Below are 16,883 nucleotides of genomic sequence, written 5' to 3' on the forward strand. Positions count from 1 at the left end.
AAGGAATAGTTCACCCAAAAATGAAAATTCTGTTATCATTTACTCACCCTCTCAAGTTGTTTCAAACCTGTTTTCATTTCTTTGTTCTGCTGAACACAAAAGAAGATATTTTGAAGAAAGTTTGTAACCAGGCCCCTTTAGGGCACCACTGACTTCCATAGTAGGGAAAAAAAAACTATTAAAGTCAATGGTGCCCCAGAACGGTTCAGTTTCCCACAATCTTCAAGATATCTTTTGTGTTCAACAGAACAAAGAAATGTATATAGGTTTGGAACAACATGAGGGTGAGTAAATGAATACAGAATTTTTGAAAATGTTCAATTTTACTATCCCTTCAGACTTTTTTTTTTTTTTTACATTTTAAGAAATATTTTTGCAAGACCCCTTTGAATAATAATTTGAAACAAATACAAACTTAAGCCATGAACATGGCTAAGGAGTTTTTACCATGTTCTGAGAGGTGTGGTGAGAAAATGATATCCATTAATTGGCCCAGGGTGGTTTTTATTGTTGTGCAAACTGTCAAATACAGGTTTAATCATAAAAAGCTGCAGTTGACAAAGTTCTTGATGTCTGATCTTAAATGGGTTTACTGCAGAGCCAAAACATCAACTGTTGACAAGCTTCTTTTCTTTCTTTGTCAAGCCAGAAGAACACTTGTTGCCTCAGGATTTTGTGAAGCTTGTCACCGTTGGCTAAAAGGTTGCTTATATGTTACTTAGCAAGAAACTGCTGTACACAGCAGTGATTACAGGGTGTGATGTACTTTCATAGTTTTCACTGACTTTTGTAATGAATTTAGGATATATTTGTATCCTTATTGCATAATGTAGAACTATTAGCAGGAATTGCTGACCCTGATACACTTCAGTGAGTCAGATCTGACAGTGTCAGGGTGATTGCATTGGGAATGTTTTGTCATGGCTTATGGACCACAACATCACCCTCTACCACTATGCTTTTTGATAAAGTAATGTTTACGCATTTGTGGAGTTTACCTGGCTGACAGACAATATACCTGATGGAAGAGTGAATATCTTGAGATGCATGATAATTGCACTTTTGCGTTTCCTGCGAAGATGAATCTTGTTGAGTCTTATTATGTGTTATTGTCAGCTTTCCTTTTACAAAAAAACAATTTGTACAAATCTTGCTATTATGGGAGCTTTTTAGACATTTGAAAAGCAATAATGTAAAATACATTACAAATACAATATTGTGAAATATTATACATTTAAAACGAACTTTTTTACTGTTTTAATATATTTTTAAATGTCATTTATTCCTGTGATGGAAAAGCTGAATTTTCAGTAGCAATTACTCCGGTCTTCAGTGTCTCATGAAATTAGATCTTATTTTTTATCAATTTTAAACAGTTTTCTTTCAGGATTCTTGAATAAAAAGTTAAAAAGAACTACATTTATTTGAAATAGGAATCTTCTGTAACATTATAATGGCTGTCACTTTGATTAATATTAATGTACACTCGCTGAATAAAATTATTCATTTATAAAAAATTTGCCGAACTTTTTAATGTGGATATATAGTTTTAGTTTTGTTGATTTAATGTTTAGGCCTTTAGATTAAAAGTTATTTAAGGTCAGGAGAAACATGCATTCATCCAGATGTATCCAGTGTTTTGACTGTCATTGATCATTACAAGTGTAAAAATACTTCTACACAAGCACATTAAAGTATTTTTTAATTACCGGTACATTTTTGTTCCAATATGATTTCCCATCCTGTTGTGCTAACCATCGCCTCACAGTTGCCTTTAGCACTTAAGACACTTATTGCTTAGACATGTTTATCTGATCATGGGTTTCACATCCATTGAACCTAAAAACAAAAACACCTCATACAGGAAAAGTATTCATAACATTGCAGATTATGTTTCATTATATGCATGCCCTGTCAAAACAGGTGCAAGGTAATTTTTACTTGCTCAGAATAATCTTTAATATCTTATGTCAATTTATATACTCAAATTTACTGTGTTCAAGCATTAGGCAACATTTTATTAGATATAGTTAAAATATGTTATTTATCATTTGCACAGCTGCAGCATTGAACTTAAACTGGGGTAGAACATTCCATGGTTTTATTAGAATGAGTGATTGATATGAGATCTTTCTCACTGTGGTTGTCTTGTAGTTTTATGCCTCAGGGCTTTTGAAAGCATTGCCACTCCTTTATAATTACATTTGAACCTTTCCATACCTGCTCTTGTCCCCTCTCTCTCTCCCTCTCCCTCTCCCTCCCTCCCTCCCTCCCTCCCTCCCTCCCTCCCTCCCTCCCTCCCTCTCTCCCTCCCTCCCTCTCTCCCTCTCTCCGATATTGTAATTTACTTTTCCTGACTAACTAAGCCAGGAATTGTGAGCTCCGCTCTTTTTTGAGCTAAAGAACAGGTTTCCTTGCATAACAAACATCTTGTATTCTCTTCTCTCCTTCTCAGGTTCAGGTGTGAAGCAGTGAGTCATTCATATCAAACACCTGTATAAATAAGGGTAAACCTCACTACCTACCTGACAAGACCCCAATTCATCTGCATACTTTCAACTGGAATCATTTGATGTGGAAAAAACAATGATTTCGATTGCCAAAACCTGCCTCAGAGGGATCTACAGTTGTCATTGGAACAGTGATAATAAGAGACAAAATGTGAGATTTTATTCAGATAAACGACAATTTTCCCTGACACTTTGAATTTTTCAATCACATTTTTCCACATGGTAACATCAAACATGCATCCATTCTCTCCTAGTATGATTTGCAGACATCTTTTCAATTTGTTTTGATTTTTTTTGTTTTTGTTCGCACAATCAGTTGAGAGAGGCGGAATAGTTTACCATAATAAATTTAGAACAGAATCAAAGAAAATAGTTTTCATTGAATGCCTCTTTAATGAGCAATTATCTTGTTAATGCTCTTTCCTTTTAAGCGAGTACAAAGCTGTGGAGACTGATGATGATCATAACAGGCAGAAAAGTATGTTAATTAGAAGCCTGAATAAAAGTAATTCTTTTGATTTGTGTCAGAAACAATTACCGCTGCATTCAGATATTTCTTAAATCCTATGTGGAATGGACTAGTAATAATCAGCTACAATAACCACTTGGTTTAGAGGTTGGCCCCACTTTTGGATATTCGAATCAGTAAGCGAAACTTGACGTGAGAACACGATGCCCCCAGGCTCTCATTTGTTGCAAAATCATCCCTTTGAAACAACACACGCAAACAGGAGGAGTGATCAGGGAAAACTATTATTTAATTCTTTTTAAACCGGATAAAGAGAAGAGCTTAATGACTTAGAGAAAGAGAAACCATTTTTGAAGTGTGCAGTCTTGTTTTGTCTTTGTTTGTAGAGGCCATGCTGCTGGTTCTCTTTTCTGTCTTTTGTGTCCATACTTGCCCTGAGTTGGATGTACGTTTGCTTTATTGCCTTCAACGACCGCACCGATGTAAACGAGTGAGCAAATAAACACAATTCCACAATATGCAAATTATATGATTATAATTGTAAATCCATTGGCATGTTGCTTCCCCCTTTGTTCAGTAATAATAACTGATTGTGCATGTCATTGTGCCATATTGCTTCATTTTCCTCTTGCAGCCGTGCCTTTGAAAAATTGAAAACATGGGTGAACTGGTACATGATAGTGATGATCATTTCTGCTGTGCTAGCCGCTTACTGTCTACTTCTACTGGTAAGAAGGAAATAATGTGAACCAGATTGCTCAGTGGGTAGCATTTGTAAATAATGGTTGTTCAAATTAAATCATTCTTCATCTATTTCAGGTATTTGGATTGCTACATTTTGTAATTGGAGAGCCCTTGAATTTGCACTGGCTGCATAAGGTACTCTTATTTCATTTTATTTTACTTTTTGTATTTGTTGTATGAAGGACACATTGTATGAAACTTTTAGCCATGTCTTAATTTTCGCAACTTTTCAACAAAAAAAAAGTACATATATATATATATATTTTTTTTTTAAGATAGACATCAATCTTCTCAGTATTCCTCAATCAATTTATTATAAACAAAAAGAAATAATAAATACATTTTGTTAGGGTAACAAAATATGCTTTAATATGCTCTAACATCAGGAGAGTTTTAAATTATAGCGACAGGTAGAGATCCATCCATGTTAGATATAGATCCGGGTCGCTAAAGACCCGAATATGTAATAATGATTGGTGAAACATTCATGCATTTAAGGGTTAATAAACAAACTGAAGCAAGTCCAAAAAAGGGAAACCACAAGGAACACCAAACACACTAACATCCAAATATCGACTGACAACGCACAAGAGAAAAACAAGGGCTGTATATACACAGGGCTAGACAAGGTAACGGGATACACCTCAGGAGACTAATCAAAGGGGAAAACTACAAAGGACAACAAACATGGCACACAAGACAGGAAATATAACAAAAGTCCCAAAACACACACAGGGACTATATGACTGAGCCCCCCACTTAAAAGAAGCTTCCAGACATCCACAGGGAGAAACACCTAAAAACAAAAGTCCAGGTGGATGGTGGAGCGGAGGCGGACCAGGGGAGGGATGGTGGGCCAGGTCTGTGGAGTGGCAAAGGAATTGTGGTACCAAAGCGGAACTGGTATGGTGGGGTGAGGTGACCAGGGCAATGCAGGATGAGCAGGTGGCCAGCATGGGGTCAGGGCGGAGCATGCAGGACCCAAGAACACCACAGAGGAGCAGATGACCATCACAGAAGAGCAGATGGGACACAGAGAGTTCAGAAACGGTGCGTGCAGCCATAACAGAGGCATCAGGGGGCACAGAGAGTTCAGAAACAGCGCACGCGGCCATAACAGAGGCGTCAGCCGCAGCCACCTCAGTGTGCAGCCCAAACACATAAAATGGCAACTGCCATCACAGGGAGTGCAGAGGCCGCCGGGCTTGAGAGCGCTGAACTGGGCATCCAGGCTGCCCGCACCGACATCAGCGACGGATCCGCCACACTAGACATCCGGTCTCAGATGTCTTGGGCCTGCCGTTGGCCTTAGCTTCGGGTGCGGAGGACTTGACCACTGGAAACTCTGGCGTGGCTCCCATGATGGCTGAGGACTCTGCAATGACAGTCATCACAGCTGGGGTCCGCAGTGGGCCAAGTTCTGTGGCCATTGGAGCTTGGGTTGTATAGCCCGCTCCACAAACTCACAAAATGTCTCTTGAGGACTAACATGAAAGTTGAGTTCTGAGGAGTTCATTGAGTCCAGAACAATAAAACGTTATGAGTGTATTTTCCAGGAAGTGAGAATGAAAAGCGGAGTCAAAAAACTTACGGGTGTGGTCCTCAAGAGGTCGCTTGCTCGGGCGAAGAAGAACAAAACGAACTCCTGCTAGATCCATAGCTGGTCAGTCTGTAGTGCAAAGAGTATGTTTAATAAACGAGGATCGAAGTGCACAAGAGTACGTTTAATAAACAAACTGAAGCAAGTTCAAAACAGGGAAACCAGAAGGAACACCAAACACAGGAACATCCCAACATCAACTGACAAAGCACAAGAGAAACACGGGATATACACAGGAGGTAACAAGCTAAACAAGGTAACGGGAAACACCTGGGGAGACTAATCAAAAGGGAAAACTACAAAGGACAACTTAACAGCACATTCCAAACTGCATTTTTGCACCCTTGAAAGGCACTTCGGGAAGGGGACGCCATTTAAAGGAGCGTTCCAAACGAAGTGAACAACTGAATCCCTTTTACGAAAGCCTTTCCACGTGTCTGTTAGCGAAGGGACCATGCAATGGTCACTTCAAAGAAGTAATTTAATTTATTCATGGTGTTGTTCTGCCCTTCGGACTTAGTGGCGCATAGGGATGCTCACTTCCGATTGGAATTTGCCCGGCACACAAGACAGGAAATATAACAAAAGTCCCAAAACATGCACAAGGAAGTACAGTGGGGGAAATAATAATTTGATCCCCTGCTGATTTTGTAAGTTTGCCCACTTACAAAGAAATGAACGGTCTATAATTTTTATGGTAGGTTTATTTTAACGGATAGAGACAGAATATCAACCAAAAAATCCAGAAGAAACACATTATATAAAGGTTATAAATTGATTTGCATTTCAGTAAGTGAAATAAGTAGTTGAACCCCAAGCAAAACATGCCTTCGTACTTGGTGGAGAAACCTTTGTTGGCAAGCACAGAGGTAAGACATTTCTTGTAGTTGGTCACCAGGTTTGCACACATCTTTTGGGATTTTGTGCCACTCTTCTTTACAGATACTCTCAAAATCCTTAAAGGGGAACTATGCAGTTTTTTTAGCTTTATTGGAATGCTTATATGACTTTTTTCGGGTTGAATGGTGGCCGTCTCGGCAGACTGACCGAGTGAGGAGTCAAACATGAGCATAGGCGTAATTTGCGGGTAGGACATGTCCCCACCACTTTTTGCCAGGGTCGATTGTGTCCCCACCACTTTTGAAACATCTCGCGGCACGGATGTACCAATACAAATAAATAAAACATTTCCAGTTAACTCTAGAAGAGCATTCATTTCGTTTGTTTGTTAAATAAGAGGCGATCTGAAATGTGTTGTTTTTGAAATCAAGTGACCAAAGTGCTCGTTGCCGCTGCGATCAGTGGCGCGGATACAGTGTTCTGGTGTGACTCGCGCACAGTCTTCACACGGACGCGCGCTTCAATCAGTTGTGGAGAGACTCTCTATATTCGTTACGGTGAAATCACAAAACATAATGCACAAAAAAAAACGTGTCCCTGCTTGATATACAACCACTAATAAACAATCGGTTTTGATGAGGACAAAAACGGTAACACTTTACAATAAGGTTCATTTATTAAACATTAGTTAATGTATTAACTAACATGAACTAACCATGAGCAATACATTTGTTACTGTTTTTGTTAATCTTTGTTAACGTTAGTTAATACAAATCCAGCTGTTTATTGTTTGTTCATGTTAGTTCACAGTGCATTAACTAATGTTAACAAGATTTTAATAAAGTATTAATAAATGTTGAAATTAACATTAACAAAGATTAACAAATGCTGAAGAAGTATTGTTCATTCTTAGTTAATGTTAACTAATGTAGTTAACTAATGAACCTTATTGTAAAGTGTTACCAAAAAAACTATACTACTCAGTGCTGATTAGAACCTAGAACCTCTGACATGCTTGGCAAAAGTTCTGTTACTGGACCATTAAAGTAACGTGGGGATAACAGTCAGACTTGAATCTATGTATTTATTCACGTGAAAATTCTCACCACTAACAACATATATTAGATCTCATTAAACGACAAATTAAACACAATGTACTATTGTATACTATGTAACACGTGACGCCATGTCACGCTCTGCGCGAGTGGTATTTACGGCAGTAACGTTAAATACAAGTACTCCACAGCGACTCTAGGGGTTGCTGTTTGACAAAAATGGAATTCCTGCATAGTGTGCTTTTAAGATTTCTTGGCTGTCACTTGGCAACTCAAAGTTTCAGCTGACTCCACAGATTTTCTATAGGATTAAGGTCTGGAGACTGGCTAGGCCAAGGCCACTCCAAGACCTTAATGTGCTTCTTCTTGAGCCACTCCTTTGTTGCCTTGGCGGTATGTTTTGGGTCCTTGTCATGCTGGAAGACCCATCCACGACCCATCTTCAGTGTTCTGGCTGAAGGAAGGAGGTTCTCGTCCAAGATTTGATGGTACATGGTCCCTCAATACAGTGAAGTCGTTCTGTACCCTTAGCAGAGAAACCACCCCAGAGCTTAATGTTTCCACCTCCGTGCTTAGATGTTTATTGGCAAACTTCAGACAGGCTTCTACATGTGCCTTCTTGAGCAGGGGGACCTTGCGGGTGCTGCAGGATTTCAATACATTGTGGTGTAGTGTGTTACCAATGGTTTGCTTGGTGACTATGGCCCCAACTGCCTTGAGATCATTAACAAGCTCCTCTGGTGCAGTTCTGGGCTGATCCCTCACCTTTCTCATGATCATCCTTACCTCATGAGGCGTGATCTTGCATGGAGCTACAGACCGAGGGCGATTGATTGTTCATTTTGTATTTCTTCCATTTCTGAATAATCACACCAACAAAAGTTTCCTTCTCACCAAGCTTCTTGCTGATGGTCTTGTAGCCCATTCCAGCCTTGTGCTGGTTTACAATCTGGTCCCTGACATTTGACAGCTCTTTGGTATTGCCCATGGTGGTGGAGAGGTTGGAATGGAAGATACAGATTCTGTGGACAGGCGTCCACTGGCATTAGGACATTAGGAGTACTTTCTTAAAGTGACAGGACAGGACTATTCTGTGTTCCACATGGGCACATAACCAATCTGTGGGAGGCAGATTACAGATCAAATACTTATGTCACTCGATCAAATGCTAATCAATTTACAACCTTTATATAATGTGTTTTTCTGGATTTTTTGGTTGATATTCTGTCTCTATCTGTTAAAATAAACCTACCATAAAAATTATAGACCCTTCATTTCTTTGTAAGTGGGCGAACTTACAAAATCATCAGGGGATCAAATAATTATTTCCCCCACATATGACAGAAGCCGTGTTCCACAGGCTGTCCAACTTTAAATCAAATGAGAAAATTAGGGGTGGGAATCTCTAGGCACCTCACGATTCGATTCGATTACGATTCAGAGGGCTGCGATTCGATGCTAAATCGATTATCAGAATCTTTTTTTTGTGTGTGTGTGACTATAAATACTTTGCTTTAAAAGTAGAAAGTAATGACCCATAAAGAATTAACGTACAATATATTTTATTAACATTGCAAAGAACCAACAGGAAAATACATGTGTGTCTGAACTAGCAGGAGCATATTTGTAGTAAATTAATAATATAACAACGACCGGTAACGTTACAGCCGAGTGTTTTTCCTCCTCTGGCTGGAAACGTGTCATTTGGCTTCTCATATGTGTCTTGTTTCCGAAATATTTTACTTTTACTCTACAAAGCTTACAACTAGTGTGGCTCTTGTCCAGCTCCTTTCCCCCTTCAACGTCAGAAGCCAAAATATTTCCACACGTCAGCTTTTAACGAGGAGGGTGTTTGGATTTGGCGCTCAGCCATCGCGTCCGCGTCTGTTACGTGCACGCCACAGACGGTCCGGCCACTGCACTTCCGCGCTTCAGAGTTCCGTCTTTCGCGTTCCGTCAATATTACGTTATTATAAATATATATCTAAAAATTTTTTTTTTTTTTTTGAAAATCGATTTTTGACAATTGTGAATCGATTCAGAATCGTCCACGTCCGCATCGCGATGCATCTAAGAATCGATTTTTTCCCCCACCCCTAGAGAAAATATTAATAAAACAATATTTTTTTAAATGATAATTAAAAATATTGAATATTTTTCATAAATAAATAAATATTTATTTGTGCATTTTTATTTAAAAATTATTTTTTTAAATATACATTTTAAATTTAGGTATGGCTGTTCCAGAGCTTCTTTTCACAGAAACGAACAATTTAGCCCCTAATAAATGTTTAGTAAGCTGTATTTTGTTAATTATTTGGAAAGTGTAGAAATAATATGTGAATATGAATATTAAGATACATAAAATGCTAACTAAGAAATTAGCATTAAAAAGACTCCGGGCCAAATATGCCCATAGTTGAGGAAAGTATTTCATATTGGTTACCTTTTAAAAAAACGTTGGTAACACTTTATATCATTGTTAATCAGCTTTAAGAACATAAAGGAAGTTCACTGCATGTTAATGAATGAATGTTAATATTTTTCTGTTCTCTGTTCAGGTGTTTCTGTTTTTGGGTCTCATCACTGTTACAATTGGCACAGCTGGAGTTTGTATAAAGTGGGAAAAAGAGTGGAAAACTGTCTATATGTCATTTCAGGTATGAAATCGAAACAAGCCTTCAGCAATTCAACATATCAGTATTGGTGTTTTGTCTGTCTTTCTCGTTTTTGTAGCAGGTTCTCATTGCATTCCATGTTATCTTTTACATTAAAATGGCAGTGTAATATTTCACACAGAGAGAAAGCATATCCCTCAACATTATGTAACATTATTCTGTATATATCATAGAACTGACACTCAGGTGCCTGTATCTCCAGTTACAATACTATTGTTGTACTGTATGGAGTATGAAAATCCCCTCTTTGGTTTCCCATAGGCCACGGCTCCTTTCCTGCATCTGTGTGCTGTAGTGGCTTTGACCTTGATCAGCTGGCTCGTGTTTAAGAGTTTTCATAAAGCTCAAACAGCTGGTTAGTAGTGGCTCCAAAACAGCTTATAATCAGGGCCGTAGCTGGGGTATCCGGGGCCCCGGTTGTTGCTGTGGGCCCCCATGAAATCATGTTCCGGGGAGGGTGTCCCTCTTAGTTGAAATTGCATATATAGGGGGTGTTGTGGTTCCCCCTCTGTTGAAATCTAGAATCGTCACCACCTTTCGTCCCGCTAGCAACAGCCCTGCTTATAGCTTATAATACATTAAGATGTAATATTTTCTGACTGTACTTTATCTTGTTTATTTCACGGCTGTTCACCAAATAAAAACATGGACATTAAATATTGATTATGGGGCTGTTGAATGCTTGAATCTGATTGGTTGACGAACGTTCTAAGGTGAGATGCATGGCTAAGAAGTTCCAGGCAGGTATTGACCACATTACAGTTATCACTTCGCCAAATGATTTCAGTTGTTTCAAGAGGTCCTTACAACAGCAAAAAAAAAAAAAAAAAACACAACCACACTGACCAAGCAAATAAATATAGCCTAGTTAACAATAAGATAAAAACGTCAAATTATTCGCATAGCCTAGGCCTACTCTCTTCTGCTCTCTCACTCAAACGCCCACACATGGGCCTACAGTACGGACCATAGATACGGACCCTATGGTATGGACACACAATCTCACTGAAACGTGTTGTTAGTGCTGCTCTGACAATTTTATAAGTAATAGTTTAACAATTTGAAAGCTACAAGACATTTATCTAGCAGTGTAATAACGGCTCTGTTCTTGCAGTGGCAATTCACATATGCGCTCGCTCTCTCTCTCTCTCATAAGTGCATTAATAACTGCATTATTTGACTGCTATCAGTGGCTGAAAACTCTAATTACTAGCTCTAAAATGACATTTTGGAATCAGTAACGGAGGCTCAGGATTAGATGCGTAAGAAATTAGTCCTACACACAAGAGCGGTTTTAATGACAAAAACTTGACAAATGTCTTAAAGGGATAGTTCACTTTGAAATTAATTTTTGGTATGTTTTAGCTTACCTCAAGGGCATCCAAGATGTAGGTGTCTTTGTTTCCGGTCACCACCTCAAAGAGCATGCACAGAGAAGTCCATATTAAACATGATTTAATGACTCGTAAATGTAAGAATACATTGATGGCCTAAGACACGAAACGAGCGGTTTGTGTGAGAAAACGAACAGTATTTATATCGTTTTTACCTCTTGTAACCACAGCCACGTCCAAGTGATCTGAGGGCGCGGGCGCTTCGGTCTGCGCAAGCGCCGGAAAGGCTATATGTCTCGTCCGCGCGCTGCTGGCCAATGGAGGTCGACGTCTGCACCTGGCGGCCATCTTGTCACAGGCAGCTCGCTCACTCGTAACATTGTGTTTTAATGGTGCATGAACTTTTTTTAATAACCGATTGAGCGAGCTGCCTGTGACAAGATCGACCTCCTTTGGCCAGCAGCACGGACGAGACATCTAGCCTTTATTATGGATATCTATGGTTTAAACCGTCGTAAAAGAAAACCATTACGGATGAACACTTCCGAAATCTCTGTGTAAACAATGAGTGACGTACACGCGCGAGAGATCACTTCCGGTGCTTGTGCAGACCGAAGCGCCCGCGCCCTCAGATCACTTGGACGTGGCTGTGGTTACAAGAGGTAAAAAAAACGATATAAATACTGTTCCTTTTTTTCACACAAGCCACTCGTTTTGTGTCTTAGGCTATCAATGTGTTCTTACATATACGAGTCATTAAATCATGTTTAATTTGGACTTCTCTATGCATGCTCTTTGAGGAAGTTACCATAGACCTGGCCATAGACAGACAAGAACGGTTTGACCTAAAAATATCAAAATTTAAACTACTGCGGAAACAAAGACACCTACATGGATGCCCTTGAGGTAAGCTAAAACATTCCAAAAATTAATTTCAAAATGAACTTTCCCTTTAAAATACATCATCTGATGTAAGCGGAATAATGCACACCCGAAGTACGGCCACAGCCCAGCCGCGCATTATTTTTCTAATAGAGGGTATGCGCATGACGTCACCGTCGGCCGGAGTGAATGCGGTCACGCCCACAAGTGGCAAAAAGACTGAGCGGCAGCATTTGTTTTCAGCGTGAATGCCGTGAAAAACACACAAAACGCATCTAAAACGGGAAAGAGCTTTGCGATTGACTGTACAACTAGATTTGAGCAGAAATCTGAGGTACTGTATATTTTTACAGACTGCAAAAAGCTACAGAACAGACTATATTCTGCATAATTGGATGTTTTTAAATAAACACTGACAAAAAACTATACAAGTTTTAGGGCTGGACGATATGATGATATACAGTATAACATTAATGTAAGTGATCACTCGGATTTAGACCTATCTATATTGTATTTATATAAAACGTTACAGGCAAATTTTCTTAATTTATTTCCCCGGCGTCGAAATCAGGCACATATAAATGTCAGGAAACACGATTCCTGGCTGCATGTCAATATCCATGGATCACTGGATCTTTGATAAGATGTAAGGAACACTATATCGAGTCCAACTTTTAGTTTAAACTGATAATAGTTTGTTTTACTCGCGTTGTCGCAGTTTCCCCTATTAGCTCCAGTCACGAAGCAGCTCTTCTGCCACTCAGTCCCGCTGAAGGGGGGCGTGTTCCGGCGGGAAAGTGACGTTAATGCATTCCCTCTATATTTCAACGACCTGTCGTCAATTATTCCATAGCTATAGCTACTTAAAATATTGATTTAAATCATTTTGCAGTTGGCTGTAAGTTTAACTTAACGACATGAAACGGAAATTTCTAACAGAAATTCCCTGTTGTTAGGAATGAAATGAAATAGATATTCATAAAACCTGTCGGGCGAGACTTGTCAATCAGGAATTGATTGGATCGTTTTAATTTGCTATTGCTGCGGGAAGGGTTATTCCAGCTCTCTCGCTGGGAAAAACATGAGAGGGTCTGCAGTGTGATAGAGAGATGAAAGTAGTGCCAGTTTCAATTACCCGGATGAGAAGAGTGACAGTGTTTCCATTGACGACAGCAAATATTAGGAAAATATCAGACCTCTGAATGCCTCGATTGACCAATCAGAACTAATCAGAGAGCCGTGCAATAAAGCATTGTATATTTGCTGATGCGGCATATTAATGAAAGTTATGAGATATTCGGTGTAAATGTGAAAAACAACACTAAGGCCTACATTTAATTATGATTTATTTTCAAATGTCAGAATGTTGTAGGCCTACTGAATATTTTTGTGTGTTTTTGCCTGTATAGCTGGTAAGGTTTTTATAATGATGACCTTCATGTTCGTGTCCGCTGCTGTGTTCCTGTGTCCTCTTGCAATCTGCTCTCCGTGCATTACCAATAATCTTCCCCCAAAACCCTCCCTCGTCGGTCATCGTGGCGCTCCAATGGTAAGTGACAGTGTAACTTTCATTTTGAGACATTCCTACCTTTTGTTAACGTGTATTAGCTCATGTTTACACTGGTGTGCCCGTCAAAATCTTGTTTTTGCTGTTTTTGTTCATGTCGGTGCTGAACTACAGGATGAATTACATTATTTTATTAGAATAAATTAGACATGCCTCAGGATGAATCATCTGCTGTAGTTTCTGAATCCGTTTAGGATTATGATGATTATGGCATAGTTCCCAGGTTGTAAGCTATCAACGTGGGGGAATCTATTTCATTAGCATGTCAGTCTGCTCATAATTGTTGGAAGATTTATCAAGCATAAGCAATTAATAGATTAAATAATCACAATGAAAACATATACAGTTATTGCAAAACATGTAGTCCTCATTCAGAAATATAATTTTTACGGCTGACAGTCTACAATTCAAACACAACCTGATAAATTCCATTGGCATGAAAGGTGGAGGAGGTGTTTTGACATCTGAAGCTCTGTAGGTTTGATCTTCCTGCGCTCACCAGGAGACTGGAGGTTAAATGTGAATAAAAACAGAGGCGTGTGAAGAACTCAAGCTATACAGCTCTGAATTCTTTTTTGTTTATACATGACATGGAAACCTGAACATATTTATGTAGTAAATTAATGGTTCTTTCTGGAAAAAAAGTGATTTCTTTTGTCCTTTTAAAACATTTATATATATAAAATGTGTGTGTTAATTATGTATTTAGCTGGCTCCAGAGAATACCATGATGTCATTCAGGAAGAGTTTGGAGTGTGGCGTGGTGGCTTTTGAAACGGATGTGCAACTCAGGTAAAAGTATCAGATTCTGTTCAGAAGCACTATACACTTGCTAGTGTGGGTGTGTGTGTGTGTGTTTGCAGAGGTGGACAGTAACAAAGTACATTTACTTGAGTACTGTACTTAAGTACACTTTTTGAGTATCTGTACTTTAATTAAGTATTATTTTTTCTGGAAACTTTTTACTTTAACTTCACTACATTTGAAAGACAAATATCATACTTTTTACTCCACTACAATTCTGTCAAGGTCCTTGAGTAGAAAGTAGTAAAGTAGTAAACGGATGATTTTGGTTGCAGGGGTTGCATTTTGGTTGGAAATGAAATCAGATTGACGTCAACATCCAACATCGGACAGACGTTGGATTTTGGTTGGAAATGAAAGTCGGGTTGACGTCAGAACCCGACTAATGTTGGTTTCTGACGTCAACCCGATTTTAATTTTCAACCATAATACAACGTCTGTCCAATGATGGAGATGAATGTCAATCTGGCGTTGGATTCTGACATCAACCTGGTTTTCATTTTCAACGTTGGGTTTGGTCTTCTAAATGCGAATTTGTCGTTGTTTTGGAGCACACTAGCTTATAGATAACAGTAAGGCTAACATATTCATACTAAAAGCCAAAAAACTATGGGCACTGTTTGAGGGAACAGCCATTTGGGTGTCCGAAACCATTGTAGATGTTTTTGAGTGCACTTATTCAATCTCACATTCAATCCCACTATTAGAACTGTGTTCTAGAAATACATTTTATATTAATATGAGGGTAGGTAGGCAGGCATAGATTCAGTGGCATAAGGTATTGTAAGTAGTACATACTGTACAACAATGCAACAATAATAAAACAATGCATTGACATTTACGTTTTACTTTTGATACTTAAGTAGGCCTACTTAAGTAAAAATTGGTCTTTACAACGTTTACTTATAACGGAGTAATATTTGACCAGTAGTATCTGTACTTTCACTCAAGTAAGGAAGTTGTGTACTTTGTCCACCTCTGTATGTTTGTGTGCGTGTGATTTAATACACTTGTCTATATTTTTTCAGCAAGGACATGAAGCCTTTTCTTATGCATGACCACAATACAAGCTTTCTGCTGCGAACAACTGATGTGAAGAAGAAATTTCCAGGTCGAGATGGCGACACGCATACTAACTTCACATTGGAAGAGTTACAGACGTTAAATGCAGGCGAATGGTTTTTAAGAGTGAGGACAAAGATTTATTTTTATTTTATATTGATAACATCTGTATTTAATTTAATATAAGTTTTCATTTATATATAGTTTTATAACACATTTGATACAGTAATTGCTGTTATACAACAGTAGAGTAGAAATAAAAAGTGATATATTATATAGAATATTTGTTGTAAAGGCAGCTCATGTGCAGTTGCATTTGGGGGGAAAAGCAGCCTCAAGCAGCACAATATCGTCAGACGGGGTAATAGTGGAACTAAGTAACAGGGGTCCACGGCGAGGGGGGCCCCACAAAGATATGTTGATAATGCATAATATTAAAATGACAAAATCACATAGTTACTTATAATAATATGCTATCGGGCTTCCATCCGTAAAACTGAGAAATGTTCAAGGTTCAAGGTAGTTTATTTGTCATTACAATAACAAGTTATGTAATGAAATGCTTAGATCCCACCCCCCAACGTTGCCGATAAAAACCTCCTATCACATCCACATGGGTAAATAAATATACTAACAGTAAAATAAATACTGTACAACTAAATAATAAACTAAATAATATGTAAATAATAATATGCTAAAATCAAGTTAGCTAAGTAGCAAATGTAAAATAAAAAGACAGTGATAAAAGACAGTCTATGTCACAGGGCGGTGTCAAGACCCAGTTCCCTGAGCTTCACCGCAAGCTTAAGAGGCACAATGGTATTGAATGCTGCACTGTAATCTATGAACAGCATTCTCACATACGTGTTCTTTTTGTCTAGGTGAGAGAGGGCAGAGTGAAGTGACAGAGAGATGGCATCCTCTGTAGATCTATTAGGTCTATAGGCAAACTGGTACGGGTCCAGAGTCGCAGGCATAGAGTCAATAATGTGAGCTTTGATTAACTGCTCGAAGCACTTCACGATGATCGACGTTAGTGCTACCGGGCGGTAATCATTCAAGCAGAGTACCTTGGATTTTTTAGGAACAGGGACAATGATAGATTTTTTAAAACAGATGGGGACCACTGACTGGAGTAGCGAAAGATTGAATATATCAGTAAATACATCGGCCAGTTGGTCAGCGCATACTTTAAGAGCGCGGCCAGGAATATGGCAGTTCTTTATTTGCCTAGCAGCTTGTGCCCTCAAATGTAAGAGATCCCCCTATCAAAAGCAGAAATGGTTTGGTCTTGTAGTCCAGCGGTTAAATTCAGCTTGTGGCATGGAAAGGAGCCTC

The 16,883-nt window shown here is 38.8% G+C and overlaps 1 protein-coding gene across 1 annotated transcript in view; it reads left to right on the forward strand.

Annotated features, from left to right (window-relative positions):
• gdpd2 (glycerophosphodiester phosphodiesterase domain containing 2) overlaps nucleotides 1-16,883 on the forward strand; it is a 28,324-nt gene that overhangs the window by 6,197 nt on the left and 5,244 nt on the right. Inside the window, exons 2-10 of the mRNA XM_056238346.1 lie at nucleotides 2,456-2,661; nucleotides 3,366-3,469; nucleotides 3,614-3,707; nucleotides 3,799-3,858; nucleotides 9,780-9,878; nucleotides 10,158-10,251; nucleotides 13,522-13,661; nucleotides 14,389-14,471; nucleotides 15,512-15,671. Coding sequence (XP_056094321.1) covers nucleotides 2,587-2,661; nucleotides 3,366-3,469; nucleotides 3,614-3,707; nucleotides 3,799-3,858; nucleotides 9,780-9,878; nucleotides 10,158-10,251; nucleotides 13,522-13,661; nucleotides 14,389-14,471; nucleotides 15,512-15,671 — 909 coding nt within the window. The 5' untranslated portion in view covers nucleotides 2,456-2,586. The remainder of the gene's footprint in view (nucleotides 1-2,455; nucleotides 2,662-3,365; nucleotides 3,470-3,613; nucleotides 3,708-3,798; nucleotides 3,859-9,779; nucleotides 9,879-10,157; nucleotides 10,252-13,521; nucleotides 13,662-14,388; nucleotides 14,472-15,511; nucleotides 15,672-16,883) is intronic.

The sequence above is a fragment of the Rhinichthys klamathensis genome, unplaced genomic scaffold (genome assembly GCF_029890125.1).
Source record: "Rhinichthys klamathensis goyatoka isolate OS25496 unplaced genomic scaffold, OSU_Roscu_1.1 h1tg000520l_1, whole genome shotgun sequence".
NCBI classification, from domain to species: Eukaryota; Metazoa; Chordata; class Actinopteri; order Cypriniformes; family Leuciscidae; genus Rhinichthys; species Rhinichthys klamathensis.